The following is a 20,046-nucleotide window of genomic DNA, read 5'->3' on the forward strand; positions in this document are numbered from 1 at the left end:
TCATGATCGACGAAAAGTAATTGTTATATTAGAATCCTAAATTAATTTATCATAATATTTTATATTTACATATTTGATTCATCATTATGGTTATCATATTTTTCTTTAGTATCCTCTTAACTTATATATCAAGTACATAGTTTGATGTCACAATGGTGTTCCATTCTAAAGATTCTGGTTCTCTCTCTCTCTCTCTCTCTCTCTGTAAATTCTTCTCTTCCCTCTGAAAACATCTTCATCTTTCATCTGACAGATGAACCAAGACACAATTAAATTCCATTAGTTCAAGGTCATCCTTAAGACTTGAAAGCAGACAAACCATTACCTGGCCAGGTTGCACAACACTGCTACTCCACCTAATGCTAACCCACCTTTAGATCAAATTGGTAGTGTTCTGCAGCATGACCATGGCGTGTGGAATCCACACTCGATGAGGATTATATTAATCCAAACAAAGGTATAGATGTTCTATGCCCATGTGATGTGGAGAAGGTTCAGGCAACCTTTCCCCGTCCTCCACCTTAAGCCATCGTAAACAAATGCCCACTTGAGGATTCCTCCACATCCATGACGGCAGCAGTGACAACGAATGCCTCTCAGGGAAGCAAAAGGAAGCAGCCATGTCTTTTCCTTAGACAAAGATGGATCCTTCTTGTCTACTCATCAAGCATTTGTAGATTGCCAAATGACTTGGTTTCAGAAATGCACGTCAAAGCCAGAAGAGCTACTTGATGACACCTTTCTATAAGAACATGAAAGCAAGAGCTTCTGCCTTCACCTCCTCGGTCTTCTTCATCTAAGAACACCTCACCAAGGAAGGCCACAGTAAAAGAGAGGAGATGGAGAGGAATAACACCACCATCTGGCTTGCCATCTTCCTTCTTTCGCTCGTTGACTTCTCCTCCCCTGCCAACTCCCAGTCAGACTCCTGCTCCTCACAGCTCAGTGTCAGCAACCTCATCCCTTTCGACACCGCTTCTTTCCACTGCTTCTCTGCCTGGAACTCCGAAGGCTTCATCCTCAGGGTACTCTTTTGATTCCTTCACCTTCATGCATCAGTATGTTCTGTAGCAGAACGCAGATCTAACATGCAGCATCGCCTCACAGTACGCACAGAGTGGACAAAACCTTTGGAACTTCGTCCTCTCCGCTCCCGACGCCGGCTCGTACATCTCGATCGGCTTCTCGAGCGATGGGAGGATGGACGGGAGCAGCGCGGTGGCGGGGTGGATCACCTCCAACGGTCCTGGGATCGTGAAGCGGTATTACCTTGGGGGGAAGAGCTCGAGGCAGTGCCCGCCCGACCAAGGCAGCCTGCAGCTGGTGGCCAACAACTCGCTGATCGTGTCGCAGTCGTCCCGCCTCTACCTCGCCTTCCAGCTGAGCACCTCGCAGCCCGCGCCATACCTCATCTACGCCGTCGGTCCATCGAACAGCATCCCTTCGTCGGATTACTACCTTTCTACTCACCAAAACCAAGCATCTGCTTCCATCAATTACGCCACAGGTGAGCGAGCACCAGCGATACTTTCCTAACCGGATGAGTGATTCTCACAGTGCTGCATGGATCAGGGGTGGCGTCTAATGCTGGAAGCAGGGGATTCCCAGCCAGAAGATGGCATGGGCTGCTCACCATGTTGGGGTGGGGAGTTCTGATGCCTGTAGGAGTAATCATGGCGCGATACTTCAAGCATCTGGATCCTCTCTGGTTCTACTCCCACATCTCCATCCAAGGCATCGGATTCGTGCTCGGTCTGGTCGGCATCATCGCTGGGTTCAACCTTGACGATAACCTGCCTAATGCTGACACCCACCAGGCCATTGGAATCTGCATCTTGGTCTGCGGCAGCCTTCAGGTACCACCAGTTCATCATCTGCTGTCCTCAGGAACCAAAGGAATGCCATTAACATTCTTGTTCTGCAGGTCATGGCATTCCTCATACGACCTGACAAATCATCCAAGATCCGAAGATACTGGAACTGGTACCACCATTATGTGGGCCGGGCTGCGATCGCCTTGGCGGTGGCAAACATCTTCCTGGGGTTGTCCGTAGCACATGAGGACGGTTCATGGACTGTTGGGTATGTCATCTTCCTTGTCGTCTGGGTGATTGCCAGTCTTCTCCTCGAGTTGAAGAGGCGCATGAAGAAGGATGATCTGTAGCACGAGTTTTGATTCCCTGTCCTCGTTTTTTGTTCATCCCGATGTTGCAGAGAGTTGATTTCTCGCTACCGTCTTACCATTGTATTCATTTTACACTTAGTTATATATATATATATATATAGATAGATAGATAGATAGATAGATAGATTTGTTTTGGTGTTACTATTCTTCTTGGTAAGAGTTGATGAATTGCCATGAGCAAGAGGAGGTTAAAGCAGCAAACATACTGAACATTGAAACATTATCCTTCACATAACATTGAAACATTAATAATTTTTAATCAAAATTATTAATTACACTAAAAACAAGAAAAATCAATCTCTTGTAAATAAAAAAAAACACATTTTCTATGAATTGTTTTTTTTTCACATATTCATATTATATGTGAGAAGTGATTTTGGTCTAAAAATTAAAAATATATATATAGGAAAAATGGTAAACCTCTTGGAAGCAAGATTTTATTATTTTGTGGCAAAATATTGGAATCTCAAAATATTTCAAAAAATTATTTGAGCTATTATTATCGCTTTAGGTTTTAGAAATATAAAACTTCTAAAAAAAATACTATATTTAAACAAATTGCTAAAAATAAAAAAGAAATATTATTTTCATTAAATTAATGCATAACATTAGACCAAGATGTATCAAGAAATTAATACAAACAAATTGCTCAAAATATTGTTTTCCTACAAAAATTATCCTGCCCACTCAATATTCACAACGGGGACTCGAACTCTGATTTCTCGATCGCGTACGGAGCGCCTTAATAAACGTGCCCACACTGATCCTTGATGGATGATATCCCAATCTTAGACCGGCCGGTTCATCTGAAGCCGCAGCCACGGCCCAATTACGACGGCATCGACCGCAGGCGCCTAGAAATCCCTAGAATATAAGAGATCGACCATGTTATAATTGAAGCCTCCCCAAAACGATCCCAAGATCGGACTGCGCGCATCGTGTGGATCTCCAGCGGCAATCCCCCTTCCCGACCAGTAGGTGCGAACAATCGTTAATCTCCCTCCTTGCTTTTTCCCCGGAAACAAAACCCTTCTCTTCATTTGTCGTGTGATTCTCACTACTTATCGACTGCTAGATCTGTTAATTTTTTGATTGGCTATTTAACAGCGGGATATAAATTGAAATTGACAGATGGTTGGTGCGACTCTTGATCATCAAATTTTTTGTTTTTGGGGCACAGGGTTTGGCACTGTGAATCCAATTTCTTGTTTGGGGTCAGAATAAAAGATCCGTGGATGATATTGGGCACCGTGATCATTGTCTCGGGCTACTTTTAAGTATACAGATACTATCTCTTGCATTTCAAGTGTAGATATTGGGCACCGTGATCATTGTCTCAGGCTACTTTTAAGTATACGGATACTATCTCTTGCATTTCAAGTGTAGGTTCTGAGCTGTTTAGGGATTTTTTTAACCGTGATTCGTTGATCTTAAGCTGGTTGTAGAGAGATGGGGAAGCCACTGATCTATGAAATATGGGAAAAACCTGCGAGTAGTTGTGTCATAGGGATATGCTCTGCGATTTGGTTCTACATTCAGAAGAAAAACATTGGCTACTCGAATGTGGGATTGAGTTACGAGACGGCGATCGCAGGACAGTATTGGAGAATCATTACATCTGCGTTCTCCCATATCAGTGTCGTGCATTTGGTTTTTAACATGAGTGCGCTTTGGAGCCTTGGAGTCGTAGAGCAGCTGGGCCACCTGGGCCTCGGGATCGAGTTCTATCTCCAGTATACTCTTGTTCTGGTAGTCTTATCGGGAGTGTTAGTTCTATTAACATATCATATTCTGATTCAGAAATTTAAGCTGGAATACTTTAGAAGAGTGACGGCCGTGGGCTACTCATGTGTGGTCTTCGGGTGGATGACGATTCTTGCAGTGAAGCAGCCATCTTCGAAGCTGAATCTGTTTGGGGTTCTCTCTTTGCCAATCAGCTTTGCGCCCTTTGAATCGTTAATCTTCACTTCCATAATTGTACCCCAAGCAAGTTTCATCGGCCACTTGTCTGGTATTATTGTTGGCTATTCAATAGCCTGGGGTTTGATTCATGGCATGAGCAATTACTGGGCAATTTCAATGCTTGGATGGCTTATACTCATGTTTATACTAAGCCTGAAGCGCACTGGGGCAGTTGACCTCCCCTTCATTGAGATTGAGCCTGTTACAGATCCTTCACTTCCTGCTGTCGGCTTTATTCCTTCTGGTAATGGACGAACTTTGCAGATGAATATTTTACATGGCAGAGGTGCGGAACTTGTGTAACTTTTGGAGAAAAATACATCGCCAATAGCGGGCACATAACATCGCTTGCTTGGAACACCCAAGAGGAAATATAATATTGTTTTTTATTATTATTCTAATGGTAAAAGATTGTGTTGTTTCTAGATGTCAGAGAATTCCAATTGTAAGCATTCTCATGGTCATGACACAAAATTGTTATGCAAAGTGTTGTATATGTTTCAGTCAATTCATGTCTTTGAAAAAAATCAGTTTTGGAGCTTTACATAACTGAATATGTGGACTGTAGATGTCATATTTTAATGGTTTCAGTCTCAGATCTTGGAACTTGAGTTTTATGTGTCATATGTTCTAGTCAAAATAGAAACATCTGGTTTTGTATTTTCTATTCTTCACTGCCACTAGCCAAAACTGGTTTTGTACTTTCTTTCATCGTGAGATATTTTACAGTTATCTACAGTTGAGGAGGATCTCTTGTGGGCTAACTTGTTAAGCCATGCATTTACAAGCCAATGAATTGTGATTATTTGGCATATTGTGCAATACATGATGAATGACTTTTTGCATCTTTTTAAGTGAATTTTCGAGAGTTGTTGAAAGTTATTTTTAACTGCTTCAAGTAATCAGAACCAGATTTCATAGATAGCGAATCATCATTGCATTTTATTTTACGTGATATATCATTTGTTGATGTGAAATTTCCTTTTGTTGTATTTGTAAAAGTAAATTGGTCATTCATTCCTTTATCTATATAGTTTACCTCTGCTTATGGATTTTGATGATGGAAGTTGACAGGATGTTCCTCTCGCATTCTCTTCTCTTCCCCCTGTAGTTGTGTGATGATTAATCATGGAGCCCATCTTGATTTCATGTGGAATTGGTTTGCTTTGCATTCAAAGGAGCCAATGATTCAACTGTGATAGTCATGTATGTATTTGTTCTGTTTCAACCTTCCTGCAATACAGAAATCAGCTCACTGGTAAATTAAGATTTGACCTGCAATGATATCTCCTCATGTGGGAAAATTTGTGTTGCCGTCGATCATTTGATTACAGAGGTGTAAAACAGTTATAGATCATCCAACTCTTCGACTGTGTGCCAACAGACATGCAGGTTATTTGTTGTCGATAAAGAATCTCTAATCAATACATATGTACAAATGATACTAATGTTTTCATGAATAATCTTAACTTTCTATTCATTCTTAATCTGTGTTTTATGTTGTGAATTTAAGATTTTAAAAATGAGAAATAATTTAAAATTATGTATTGAAAGAATTATTTAGTGCTTATTAGTGAAAAAGAAAGCCTATGCTACTTTGTATTAATGTTAAGTGGAATTTTGAAAAACGTAATACATTATAAAATAGGTTAATTTTTTTTTCCAAAGAATTTGACTTTAATTTTGGCACATTTTATTAAGCATATATAGACCAAAGACTTTGAAAATAATATTACAAGTTAAAACTCTGTTAAATATTCATAAGAACATTAGTGGAAGCTATGTATCTCTTGCTAACATCTAGAGACTAATGAAAAGTATTAACACTATCCAAATATGTTATAATTTTAAGACTAATTAATTAATAAATTACAAGATTTAAATATCTTTTAGCACAGTATTGTACATTTGTGCAACATTTTACAGTAAGTTATATGTATTGTTAATGTAAGCATTAGTACAAATTAGTAAGTTATATATATTGGTAATGTAAGTATTATACCATTTTCAGGAATTCCTTCAACATTATGTAAAAATAATACAACTACTATAAGAAAGAATCAATTCACAAAATTTCTAGTCCAAATTACCTATTAATGATATACATTATATTTTGTATACCTTAAAAAACGACAATTACTTTTAAAGGATTTAAGTCCCTTCAGTATGTTTTTATATTAGAAATATCGACTAAAAATTAAACACGATGTAATATTTTTTATTAAAAACTCATGAGAACGGTAAGGTAAATCCATTGCTATGTAAGAATCTAATATATATCAGCCATAAAAACACAAACCTTGAAGCTTTTCCTAACCATACCAAGGTTCGCAATAGCATCATCTTGTGGATCATCTGGTTCTCATGTAACCTTGAATGTGAGTGCATGAGCTGAATTGAGATCACAACCTGCATTTTTCTCAAGGAACAAATCAACCAGAAGAACACAAGCAGGCATGGAATTTGTATAAACCTCTTTTATATTGGTACCGTCAGAACAATGATAGAGGGAGGGGCTTAAAAATGATGCAACATCATCAACTTGTTTCGACCCAAATGTATCCCCACACACCAAAGATCCAATATGTGAAATGGAATAGCTGAGGCTCCAAGCTCCAAACTGCAAGTTACCCAGTTGTACCACCATGGGAAATAGCTCAGCAAGAGCATTAATTTTCATTCAGATGCCAAGCAAGAATTCTGCAAGTTACCAACCATGATAGCTTACATACTAACCAAGAGGACCGACTACAAATAGATAATCACATTCATCGTCAGCAAATCTGAGATGCTTTGGATGGTTCAGATACTATAACCAACGAGAAACAAGCAGGCGATACTTCATGGATAGGATTTAGATAGCTATGGAGCACAAACCATTTTACTCTTGAGCACTGTTGTTGTCCGATGTGGCCTCCCCACGTTGGTTCTGAGAAGTCGATGATCCCTTCATTCTTAGGTCTGCGGGTGGTTGCTGCTGTGGCTGCAGGGTGTGTAAATGCTGCAGCGATGACGGCGGCTGAATCTGATGTGATGGCTGCAGCTGTTGTGGATGCTGAGAATGGATCTGGAGTTGCTGAAATTGGTGGGCTGCCAGGAGAGAGTGCATCGCTTGATTCTGATGGTAAAATTGATGATTTGCCCCAAGGGAAGGTGGAATGGTGTTTGTTGACTGTCCACCATTTGGTAGCATCTGGCCTGTAGCCAGCTTCAGGTGCTGAACCTCTTCTCTTAGAGCCTCATTCAGTGCTACACCAATCAATAAGAGATTCAAAGTACATAATTGAGTTGTTGAACAGAATAAGAAAGCCCTTTGATAAGTAAACAATTAGTATTGCATAAAAATGAGGAGATTTCATTTTAAATTCCAGCTAGACAAAGGCATTATATATAACGGTCACAATTGGCTTAGGATGTTCAATGGAATACTAATATCAAACCAAACAACCAGCTACACGAAGGTACATATATATCAGCAGATCTTGTAACAAACACCATCAGAGAACCTTATGTTGTGCCCATGAATCAAGAACCAACTAATCAGGCCACTAGCACCATTAATTTCATTACTCTTGAATGAGGAAGTTCATAAGTTAATATGGTTAAAAGATGAATGACCGAAAGATGTCTGAACCTGAACAAATCTTGTAAAGGAACAAATGCAAATGCCAGAAAATCATTCTTACATAAACGAATTTTAGCTATGAAATTAACAGATGCACAATACACGATGAGAACCATACCATCCTGTAAGTGAACCTGCTGTTCCATGGTCTGCAATCGCAGTTTTAACTTGTTATTTTCAGCCGTTAGGCCATTGGTGTCTCTCTGTGAATGACAAAATTATTTTTGGTGAATCTTTTGCACATCTCACAGAATTTGTCATATTCATATGTCAACTAGGAAAAGATATGCAGGAGTACAAGATGATGAACTATACCACAATTGGCCAAAAAATTTAAAACATTGTCCTAATCATTTGATTTGTTATATATTTGAAAAATGGCAACAGAAAATTAAGTTATCGTTCTATGCATCATCGCATAAACATGGTATTGTTTAATAAAACTTACATCCATCAATAAAAAGAATCCAAGAGAGCTTTACAAGGATCCAATATGGTCCACTGTCTGTGTTTCATCACGTAGATAACAAGAGTCTTTGATTTTTCAGGCATTCACAAAAACCTCAAATACAAAATAAATGGAGATGGCATGCCTTAACATGTTTACATATATGAGCATGAGCAAAAATGTTTATAGCAAAATTCTGGATGAGGCTACAGCCCTCTTGGCTTTTGTGGGTAGGAATTTTTGTCAGGGTGGATATGGATCTATCCATTCAAGAACTAATTCCATATCCATTAAGTGGTTACAGAATAAAAAAATGAATCTGAAACTGATAATAAGAGCATACAAAATCAATAATCAAATCCATACCCAGTACTGTTTGGATATCAGCTTCGATTTAAGTTCTAAGTTGGCTTACAAGCAAAATGCATATCAGCTGTAGATATTGATACTATCACTATCATTAATTTACAATTAATTACAATATACCCACATGTAACTTAGCATGATTTCGACTTTTCTACCCATGATTTCACGAGTATCACTCAATCCAAGGTTTCATCTTTTAAACAATTAATCCTTGTCATCACCAATATCAAATTAAAAGTTAGTAATGTGGAATTGACATCATGGCATAGCTAACATTGTGGTAATATTCATGTGAACCCCACAGAATTTTATATACGTTGTGCTTTAATGGCATTAAGATGGTGTGTGTGCCATCCATGAGAACCAATGGAAATCTTACATCAGTTGTGCTCACATGTTACCAGCATGGCTCCTATGTGATCTAACATTAAACCACACAGTTCATGTGCATCCCAGAAGCATATGTGGATTAGGCATTGCATAAATATAGAGCACATATATGTCTACTCGGACAATATTGTATCCATGACCATGCATGTCATGTCAACACCATATTAACATTATTTTAAAGTTACAAAAGTGCTAAAGCATAAATAATTCTTAATTTTGTCTACTAATATGTCAAGCTTTTGGTATTAGCTTTAAATTTAAAATTAGCCTACTCATAATACAACCAAACACAAAGGATAAATGTTACAATCATATCTTTAAGTGTCTGATGAATAATGTCAAAGAATAACTTTCTGATGAAGTACAACATATAACAAAATGTGTCTGGTTCCCAACTATTTAAGGGTCGATCTTTTGTTGCCATTGTGGTCCCAGTGGAACCATATCCTTAATTAAGAATATTTAAATCTTCATTATAGTTTTTATTAAAACCATTTTAAATATTCATTTACCTTTCCTCGGACCACTTGCAGTAATCATTACTCCTATTTACTGCATCTGTAGATCAACTTAACATATGCTTATACTATCTTATTTTATCCTCTATCGAAGTGACACTCGTTCCTATTTCCTATCAACTCCATTTATCCATCTCAACATTCTCATCTTGATCAATAAAAACATTTTATATATGTTACCTATTAACTGTCCAACATCTAAAAACTTTTTTATAATTTTTTTCTTTTAATCTCAGAGGTACCTGATGATTACATAAAATTCTTGACATCCTTCGTCATTTTAATAATCTTTTTTTTCTATGAATAATATTCTAATCAATCTCTTCATCTTATTGAATAACTAATTCATGATATCTAAATTTTTTATTTAATAGATATTTTTATCCATCCAACTTAACTATATGGTTTGTTCCTAATATTACTAAAACAACAGCTGACATACTCAATCTTAATCCTACTCAATATAAAATGTTTATTTTCTAGGTGTGTCCTCATAACTCAAGTTTAATATTATTCTATTTAGACTCTCATCAACTAAAAACGATATCCAAGGGATATTGTAAAACATAAGTGGAGATAATTATAAGCCAAGGGTGTAAACTAGACAAAACTTTGAGTAAATAACAATATACCCTCAAATTTTGGTATGACGGAATATTAAATACACATCCTATACTATATCAACCAATAGAACCAAACAATTACCAATTAACATGTTTTGAATATAAGCATATAAGATGTATGGATACACTTATCATACAATCATTAAGTATATAGAATTGACAATATGTATGTAAAATTGACAATGTGTCTTATTGGATATTTTAATGAATCACATAGTATTGTGAAAAATAACATAGTACCTGAAAAATCAGATTGGATTTGAATCTGATGCTATGTTTATTGGGGGTTGGAATCAAATGAACATGTTTAAAAAATCTATGGATTGTCACGAACTTGGCTGGATTTGCCTAAGTCATACGGCACATTTGTGTGTCCGTTTGCAAAAGGTCAACCTCTCGTAACCTCTTAGGGTCCCATAAGGACCTAGCAAAGAGAAGACATGTTAGAAGAAGCATTATACTTACGATCACACAAATAGATATTTCAGCAAACACTTGATAGACAATGCAAATTACAAACAAATACTTCACAAGATCCGAATGGTCGAACGACAAAGGGTCTAAAAAGGTTCGTCACGGGCAAAAGATCCCATGAGTGCCCACATCACACTATTGTGAAACAAGATAACGAACCAGCTCAACACAATACCCCAAAGGCTCATCCAACTATGTGCCACCCAGGGAGCTCCATGGTGTTGTGCTGGCTAACACTTCGCGCCACTCTGCGCAGCCAGAAAACACCCAAAATGGTTGCCTAGATGGTATATTTTTAGGCAATTTTGCCTCTGGGTGATGACTGCACACAACCTTCGTGTACAGAACTGAAATGACCACAAAAACCAACTAAAATTAGGCTATCAAGCCAATTATAAGCCCTCAATATATTGTGTAAAGCATGAACAAAACTGAACAACACGAACATACAGAAACATTACATTAAACACCTTGTCAACAAGGATGTCTGTGATATTCTCCCCCACTTATTCTTTCGATGTCCTCATCAAAGCCTTTATAAACGCTACAACGTCTCGCCTTCGTTGAATCTTCAATCTTTTACTTTAGCTGCAATGCACCTCCCTGGGCTTTCAACTACTCTATGTCGTTGTTGTTGAGTAGTTGAACTTTGATCTGCCAACATTATTTTAACTCGCCACTAACTCTAACTCTGGTGTGGGGTTGGTCGAGTTATGCTGATCTTTGCTGGTCCCTACAAATCCTTTGGATGAAGGAAAAGACCTTTCCTATTGTACGCTAGTCTCTCAAACGTCTCGCGTCGCTTAAATTGGATGGATGGTTGTTGGAGCTTTAATATCACCTTGCAAATTTTGAAGTTTTTGAGATCTTTCCTTCGTAAAATTTGCCCATCGATTTCTCTTTTGCTTGGTTGTCACCTCCAAGTAAGTTTGCATCATCTCTGCTTTCGATTGGTATTTTGTTGGGAAATAAAGCAGATAATCTACTCTCGGTAGAACCGATAGCCATTTGTGAGGATTTGACAAATATTATCTGTTATTACATTTCTTCGAAGGGTCTTTGAACAATTGCAAAGCTCGTCTGCCAAATAACTAAGAGAACTAGCGTACTTCGTTTCGCCCATTCTCTTAAGAGTTGAGAAGGCTCCACCTCGAGAGTTGTACTTCATACATTAAGCTGGTTACTAGCTTTAACCTACTCTTTGCTCACACTTATGAAGTACCTTAAGTGTTTGCACTCCTTGCGCTGAGTTAACTATTGTGATTCACCTTTTCATTGCCATCAAACTTCTGGAATGCCAGAAGTTTTGCTTGGAAAGAGCAAAATTTTGTCGCAACTAGAGCAAGTCTCTATTGGTTTTGGTGATGAGAAGTTTGTCAACACTGATCTTACATAGTTTCCTGGTCTCTACCCTTCTGCCTTATCATGATACTTGGAGTTTGCCTTTACATTCTCCACCTCCTCAACCTCTTTTACAACCATACGCTCTCCCTCCATGAGAGCAAAGAATCGATAACTCCACGGAAGTCCCGCCTCTATAGTACCATAGCGCTTTCAAGCCCATGGCCCTACTATCTATTACCTCGTATCTACGTTCCCTTTCGAGATTAGTAGATTTGCATCAATGGCACTATGGTACTATTTTGAATCTACCTCCATGCCGATTGATGCGTGGCTTTGGGAAGCTAAGTCTCTCTAGACTCATCGTCGCTTCTTTGCCCCTTTCAACCACCAGCTTCAACACCTTTGTGTTCTCCAAGTAGTTCACCTTAGTCGATAGAAACACAAACTACAACTCTTATGCATGACCTCCATTATCATGTTGCAAACTCATATCAATTTTGTTCTCCTTTGCATTCTTAACAGTAATGTTCGCTCACTCGACCTTGTCCTTTGACTTGTTGGGATCCCTCGAGTGAATATGAGCTTTAGAATAGGCTAACTCTCTAGTCGCTCCGAGATTATACCTTTGTATGATCAAGATTCCCCATAGGACTCAATGATACTTGCATTCAGAATTCCTCCTCGGTGGTACGTAACCCCCATATGCTGATGACCAAAACTTTCATCTAATGCAAAATTTGATAGACGCACCAAAGCCTCACCTCTGTGGTACCATGACATTCACTTCTTAATTTCATAGCTCTTCTTGTTATCATGTTGCCCATCGAAGCGGGGCTCCTAATAGCTCCTGATTATACCTTTGTATGACCAAGTCCCTCACTGGACTTTTATACGTGTCACATTGCCTTAAATTGTTCCACCACGATTCGCTACACCATGTAGCCTCTTGGTAACATCTCTTTATTGTATTTTGATCTTTTTGCGTGATGAACTCGGACTATGATCTCTCCATATGTGGCCTCCGTCAGCTCATCGTAGGGTCTTCACCACCTCCGATTGTGTTCTCTCCTTCGACAATAGACCTTCGTCCACCCACTCTCGGGTCACACACGGATGAAGTGTAGCTTTCGGACAGCCTATCGCCCAACAACTCTCAAGATCCACCGACTTAACTAGTGGTTTGATGCATCATTGTCTGGATCCTACGCCTCTACCCCCAACACAGTCTCCGCTGCACCCAACTCTCATTGTGGTAACTCGAATGGTAGCACTATGACATATTCTTCAAAGGTGCCCGCCTTCGTGCCCTCTTACCCTATGCCAATGCCTTCTGACTCCAGCTTCACTTCTGTAAGTTGAGTCACCTTAGCCCCTCTGTCAATTGTTTCACTGAGACAAGATGCATGTGTCTCGAAGCTAACTTTAGCACCATACAAGATGAGTCTGCTCCATCATAATAAAGAACCAACATGATCCCACTCTTGCCTCTATAAGAGTTCATGTCCTTAACCTCTGTCTAAGAAAAGCTCTTATGCCTCTACTTTATGTTCCGTCTTCTACATCGACTCTCTTCATGCAACTTACGCACTCCACCAAATTCCACCCAAGTTGCTCCACTTCTCGATTCATATTGAGATTATGGTGGCTCTTGTATCCACCATTCCATGGGTCAACCCTTTGTTGAGCCCGATCTTCACTTTGACTCTAAGTGTTTCTTCGTTTGGTGTTGCTTTGGGTCGCTCCCCTATTTGATCTCATAATGCATCAACCAATACATTACCTCATGCGAGATCATGTGATGCCTCCTTGTCACAAGCTTGGTTCGTTGAGCTTTATAGAGCTTTTATCTTGAGGTACCTCTCTCAACATATGTGATCTGTTATATATGAATCTCCCTTTGGCCATCCCAAGACTTTCCTCTTTGCATCCTTCCCTCTGGAAGTTACGGAAATCACCATCTCCTTGACTACTCCGCCTTGTTGAGTCAACTATGCAATGTTTCGCCACCACAAACGTACTTTCTAGATTGCGACTCTTCACCAATATAGTCTCCATTGCAGCTTGCAAGGCCTAGTAATATGCTGAACCTGCTGCATAATTTAAACTTTTACGGATATATCCTTCTCATGCCAAAAAGAAAGTTTATATGCTTCATGGCGCTAAATTTCAATTGCCTTAGGATAGCCACGGATAGTCCGTCGTCCATATACAATCCCTTGCATGAGTACAAAACTCTTCGAGTCAATAATTTCCCTCGCCTCTGCGAGCTTTGTACAAACTCTTTCGGTTATCAAGCAACCCCTCCCTCCTTACACGATCTCATCAGTTGCCAAGTGACCCCACTTGCATAGAGCACCGTCAAGTTTGGTTGAGTTGCCTTATGATAGCCATGGATAATTCACTTGAGATGGCCATATATAGTCCATCGTTTGCATACAAGTCCTTGCATGAGAAACGAATTCTTCGAATCAACAATTCCCCCTCACCTCTGCGAGCTTTGCAAAAACTCTTTTGGTCGCCGAGCATGTCACGACCCGAGTCTGATGAGCCAACTAGCCGATAACTCCATTTTGGTCCTTCAACCACGGACCAAAATGCTTAAGCGGGAGTTTACGTAGTACACTCATCAGACTCTTATAAGTCAATCTTAATCCTGCCCACTTTCAATGTGGGACTAATCAGGGGTGTTACAATCACCCCCACTCAAAGGCTTGACGAGTTTCAATGTGGGACTAATCAGGGGTGTTACAATCACCCCCACTCAAAGGCTTGACGTTCTCGTCAAGCCCTAACATAACCCAGATCAAACCCTAGCATAGTGCATGTGAGGCGTAGCCTAGTGGTGGCTCCACGCCGTGACGAGTCCTCTGACTCCGTCTACGGGTAGCCCTTTCCTATCGAGCCCCCTCACCATACACAAATGCTAGGTCGGCTTTGATACCAAATATTATGACTCGGGCCTGATAGGCTAACTGGCCTATCAACTTCGTTAGGTCTAAACCACTGACCAAAATGCTTAAGCTGAAGTTGATAGTAGTACACTCATCAGACCCTTATAAGCCAATCTTAATCTTGCCCACTTTCGATGTGGGACTAATCAAGGATGTTACAATCACCCCCACTCAAAGGCTTGACGTCCTCGTCAAGACCCAACATAACCCAGATCAAACCCTAGCATAGTGCATGTGAGGCGTAGCCCAGTGGTGGCTCCACGCCGTGACGAGTCCTCTGACTCCGTCTACGGGTAGCCCTTTCCTACTCGAGCCCCCTCACCATGCCCAAATGTTAGGTCGGCTCTGATACCAAATGTCATGACCCGAGTCTGATGAGCCAACTAGCCGATAACTCCATTTTGGTCCTTCAACCACGGACCAAAATGCTTAAGCGGGAGTTTACGTAGTACACTCATCAGACTCTTATAAGTCAATCTTAATCCTACCCACTTTCAATGTGGGACTAATCAGGGGTGTTACAGAGCAACCCCTCCCTCCTTGCATGGTCTCATCCGTCACTAAGCGAGCCTACTTGCATAGAGCACTATCAAGTTTGGTTGCCTACATTGAGTTATAGCTCAAACTTGACCATCTCAACCTTTGTGCACTATGCGTTCTTCCCAACTCATTTATCTTTGTGGTGTCTCTTGCGCGAAGGGTTAGCCACTCCTCTGAATGCCAAACTCGGATACCCGCTCCTCTAAGAAACTCCTTTCCCCACATCTCTATGCATGTTTCCCTCAAGCACATGCATGTTGGTTGCCCTCAACACATTCCAACTAGGTTCCTCATGTTTGCATGTCAAGTGTTTCTAAGTGTGTTTGTCCTACTCTAATACCATTTATCACGGACTCTAATACCCGATAACATGTTTAAAAAAAATCTATGGATTGTCACGAACTTAACTGGATTTGCCTAAGTCATGCGACACATTTACGTGTCTATCCATAAAGGATCAATAGCCCCATAACCTATTAGGATCCCCTACGGACCTACAAAAGAAAAGACGTGTTAGAATATGCATTATACTCCAGATCGCAGAAGCAGACATTTCAGTAAATACTTGATTGACAATGCAAATTACAAATATAGACTTTGCAAGCTCTGAATAGTCGCACGACAAAGGGTCCAAAGGCATCTACTGTAACCAAAAGTCCTCACAAGTGCCCACATGGCACAGTTGCAAAACAAAGCAGTGAACCAACCCTAGGCAATACTCTAAAGGCCCATCCAACCATGTGCCACCCAGGTAGCTCCAAGTTATTGTATTGGATAACACTTCACACTAATCTATGTAGCCAGAAAACACACAAGATGATTTCTTGGATGACTTATTTTTACGCAATTTTGCCTCTGCATGACGATCGTACATAACTTGCATGTACAGAATTGAAATGGTCACAAAAGCCAACCAAAATAAGGATGTCAAGCCTACCACAAGTCTTCTACATGATGTGCAAAGTATGAACAAAACTGAATGACATAGACATATAGAAACATTACATCGAACACCTTGCCTACAAGGCTATCCATGATAGGATGTTGAAATAGACAATGCAAGTCTATTGGCATCAGTAGTGTGAGGAAAGGGGGAGAGAGAGAGAGAGAGATCTAAGAAACTATACTAATTATTATAAAAATCGAATTGAATTCTCTTAATTTAACTGCAAATATTACCTTATACAAAACTATATGGTAAGATAAGAATCAAGTAGTCAAATCTCAAATAGTTGAAAGCCATGTTAGCGCAACTAAATGGAATCGTAAGATGATTAAGATATTAGTTAGATGTGATGTTAGTTACTACCTTATCTTAACCTAATTATTCCATCTAATAATTTTCTGCCCATGTTTAAGAGTAAGATCTATGGAATGATCAAAAAGATGAAATACCTGTAGCATTGTCAGTTGAGCCGACAATGTTGTTGCTTCAGTTTGTAGAGTCTGCACCTTCCGCTCAAGCTCAGCAATGTATCGCATCTTCCTTTCTTTTGATCTTGCAGCTGACTGTCTGTTGGCCAAGATCCTATAACAAATACCAACTCTAATCAAGAAAGAAAATCCTGCATAGGGTGTCAAGGGTAAAACTTTTAGCAAAAGAATATCTTCTAGCAAGAAAAGTCAGTTTAGATATAGAAATTAATTACTGGAGTCGTGAACTTATGAGCTTGTGCATAAATACCTCATTGAAATAAGTACATCCATAGTCAGGAGGCATAGCAAGACATGCAAGTGAGGAACTTATTGCATAAGAATGCCTAATATCTAGTTAACCTAAGGAGTGGAGAGTGTTCAACAACAAATGAGCATAAAAAATTATCTTAATGGCTGATTGGCATGCTCTTATAAAGCTGAAATAATCTTAAAGGATATTACCCTCAAGTGAATCTGACAACTGAAGTAAATAACACATAACTATCTCAAAGACAGGCATCTAATTTATGTTTTATTATGGAAACAAGTCCTGCAGGTACCATCACAAATTCATTTTGTTAATTAAAAACAAGCCACAACAACATTACAGATTTAACATTCATGGTAAAGTTGACTGAAAGTTAACCCATTAGTAAATTAAAATATGCATATGAGCTACTATAAGGAGAGAACAATCATGGAAATCACAATTGTGGCACAACACATCACCTGATGGCTATAAACAACAAATTGAAGTAGCTGCAAGAGACCGTATGTAACTTTGTCCTTAGTTACATCAGAAGGAACTGGATTTTAAAACAAGATGAATGAAAATTTCTATGACAAATAACATGGAACTTTTCAACCATTATCACCAATAAATATAGGTGCCGAGAAAATTTGATGATGACCACATCAGCAGGTGTTTATCATGGCAGATGCATCTTGAAGATGCTTATATGGAATCCCACATTAAAGAGGAGGAGCCATAACTTGGTTCATTCTCATAGTTATCTGAATGTTTAATCTGGATGAGCTAAATGGTTCTCTAATTAGTTGACATAAATTAACTGGGAATGATGTGACAAGCAACATCATTTTTATGTTAAAATAATGAAACAACAAAAAAAATTGACAGTATAAAAGATCATAAATGACAATAATAACAAATGTTAGCTGACAGCATTCTTTCAAGTTATATGTATGGACTAGGGTGATATTCTTTTATCACTCAAGAATTAGTAATAACCAAACAAGGACCTGGTGTGTCTCAATATGAGATGATGAACCTCTAACGCATCAGTAAAAGCCTCATATAGCATGCATTTGGTTTCGGTGTCAATAAATACTTCCAAACTAACAATTAATTTGACAAATAGTTCTACTGAATAACTTAAAGGAAAATAAATAACTTTATTTGGTAAGGAAGACCTCTTTGTGCGCTTTGGATCAACAAGAGCCAGTTCTGCAAGTTTTGCAGCTGACATAGCTTTCTTCGCCTCTGCAGATAATGGTCCTTCCCCACCAGACAGCAGGAACTCTGACTTGATTGCAGTAGATCCATCCAAAGATTGGCTATGCTGATGCCTTATCCTTGGCTTCTCACTCGAACTCGATGCCACATTCTCACCCTGAAGAGGAGCCTGAACGGGAGGCAAAGCAGACTGTGAAACCTCACCAATCGACAGAGTAGCAGAGGTAGCACCAGAGCTGAACTTTTCCACATCGATGTACATGGAAACGAGGTCCTCCTCAGCCTCATCAGACAGCGATGGTCCACCATGCGACCCCACCACACCAAGGTCACTATCAAAGCAGATATCATCTGGGAGGCCGAGTATTTCTGAGTGTGCTCTACGGTGACCAGCATTCCTTTGTGGGAAATCAGGCATCCGGCTGACATCATAGCTGAACCGCCGAGCATCAGATGGTGTCTCGTAAGCAAAATGACCAGAATTCGAAGATGGCTGAGAAGAAGAAGAGGCTGAGAGATCACCCATAAAGCTGAAACTGCTCGAAGGGGAACCAAAGGGGGAGTATCGTGGCAAATGGGGCGGCAAACCACGACCACTACCTCCACCTCCGCCTCCGCCAGGTGCTGGCGACTTATCCTTGTCCATGACTATGGATGGATCCACAGAACTCAACAATCACAAAGGTACCACCTTTCTTAGAGAAACCAGTACGGAATCCAGAAACAAACTTAGAGACGAGGTCACAGATGGAACCCCAACGATCAAAGATCCGTAACTCTTCAGGATCAACGAAATGTCCTTACTTTTTGGACAATCGCCTAAACATCTGGTGGACGTGAAGGAAACACAAAGTCAAACACAAAACATCTATAGATTATGTTTATGTCAGCAAACGATAGAGCTTTCTTAAGATCTCAAACCCAACAAAATCAACTACGAAAAGAGAAGCGATCGAACCAAAAATAGAAACGTTTTTCCGCTAATACGAGTCCTAGAAACGGGTCGCAGCGACAGGGCCCTGAACCCTAGAAATGCCGAGATCTGGGTTTCCAAAAGCGAGAAAAGATGGCCGCTTTTTAGGAAGCGAACTATCTGGCCCCAAAAAACACTCGAACGCAGCAAAGAACAGATATTCTGAGTCGGCAGACACTGACTTCCATCTACTAATCAGATGACATTGACGGAGGGGCGTAGGAATGCTTTACGGGGCCGGGAGGATTGAGGAGATAAGCATCACACGGTTTCAGATAGGAAACCCGTAGGATAAAGAGATTGCTAAATAAACATTTCGTACCACGTTGCAACGGATTACAAACCTTCGCTGCGAACTCTCCCCTGCAAGTAATCGATCGATGAGTCGGAAGAACTCGTTGAGGCAGAGCGACGCTGTACCCTCAACCCCCGACGCTTAATGCATTCCCCAAAAGAACAGCGACACTTCCGGTGAGACCAGGTCGACAGGAAACAGCGGCCGGCTCGTCGTACGGAAGTCCGACGGCTGGTAGGTAAGTGGGCGCCACGATATTCGTGCGCGACCGCGAAACGAAAGATCCGACGGCAATCTTGAGACCGTGATGACGGCGTGTGATGGTCACGTGCGTTCGAGTCCGTGGATTGGAACTGGCCCACAACGTCATTTGGTTCGGGAGACAGGAAACAGCCTCCTAGTCGTAAGGCAGTTCGACACCTGGCATTTGATGAGCGAGAGCAGCAGAATTCATGCATGATC

The 20,046-nt window shown here is 40.0% G+C and overlaps 3 protein-coding genes across 5 annotated transcripts; 2 read left to right on the forward strand and 1 right to left on the reverse strand.

The window, feature by feature from the left end:
- The first annotated feature begins 766 nt into the window (after positions 1-766).
- On the forward strand, positions 767-2,309 carry LOC103972816 (cytochrome b561 and DOMON domain-containing protein At3g07570-like). Its single transcript, XM_009387182.3, has 4 exons — positions 767-1,025; positions 1,108-1,507; positions 1,573-1,856; positions 1,925-2,309. The coding sequence occupies exons 1-4, from the start codon at positions 840-842 to the stop codon at positions 2,162-2,164; spliced, it is 1,110 nt and encodes a 369-aa protein (XP_009385457.2). The 5' UTR covers positions 767-839; the 3' UTR covers positions 2,165-2,309.
- Positions 2,310-3,483: 1,174 nt separating this feature from the next.
- Positions 3,484-4,677, forward strand: LOC135596114 (RHOMBOID-like protein 13). The gene has a single exon (XM_065087912.1). The coding sequence runs from the start codon at positions 3,635-3,637 to the stop codon at positions 4,448-4,450; it is 816 nt and encodes a 271-aa protein (XP_064943984.1). The 5' UTR covers positions 3,484-3,634; the 3' UTR covers positions 4,451-4,677.
- A 1,927-nt stretch (positions 4,678-6,604) lies between these two features.
- Positions 6,605-19,815, reverse strand: LOC103972814 (transcription factor RF2a-like). Of its 3 annotated transcripts, XM_009387177.3 has the most exons (6): positions 19,634-19,815; positions 18,274-19,143; positions 16,822-16,954; positions 7,891-7,975; positions 7,025-7,396; positions 6,605-6,847 (listed from the first exon to the last, which is right to left on the reverse strand). In XM_009387177.3, exons 2-5 carry the CDS (start codon positions 18,960-18,962, stop codon positions 7,029-7,031), a joined length of 1,275 nt encoding a protein of 424 aa, XP_009385452.2. In that variant the 5' UTR covers positions 18,963-19,143; positions 19,634-19,815; the 3' UTR covers positions 6,605-6,847; positions 7,025-7,028. The 3 variants fall into 3 exon arrangements, with proteins under 3 accessions (XP_009385452.2, XP_064943998.1, XP_018676687.2); XM_065087926.1 differs by lacking the exon at positions 19,634-19,815 and having other exon boundaries at positions 18,274-19,595; XM_018821142.2 differs by lacking the exon at positions 6,605-6,847 and having other exon boundaries at positions 6,854-7,396; positions 19,634-19,814.
- Between the last annotated feature and the right edge of the window lie 231 nt (positions 19,816-20,046).

Source organism: Musa acuminata, chromosome BXJ1-2, assembly GCF_036884655.1.
Source record: "Musa acuminata AAA Group cultivar baxijiao chromosome BXJ1-2, Cavendish_Baxijiao_AAA, whole genome shotgun sequence".
Lineage (NCBI taxonomy): Eukaryota > Viridiplantae > Streptophyta > Magnoliopsida > Zingiberales > Musaceae > Musa > Musa acuminata.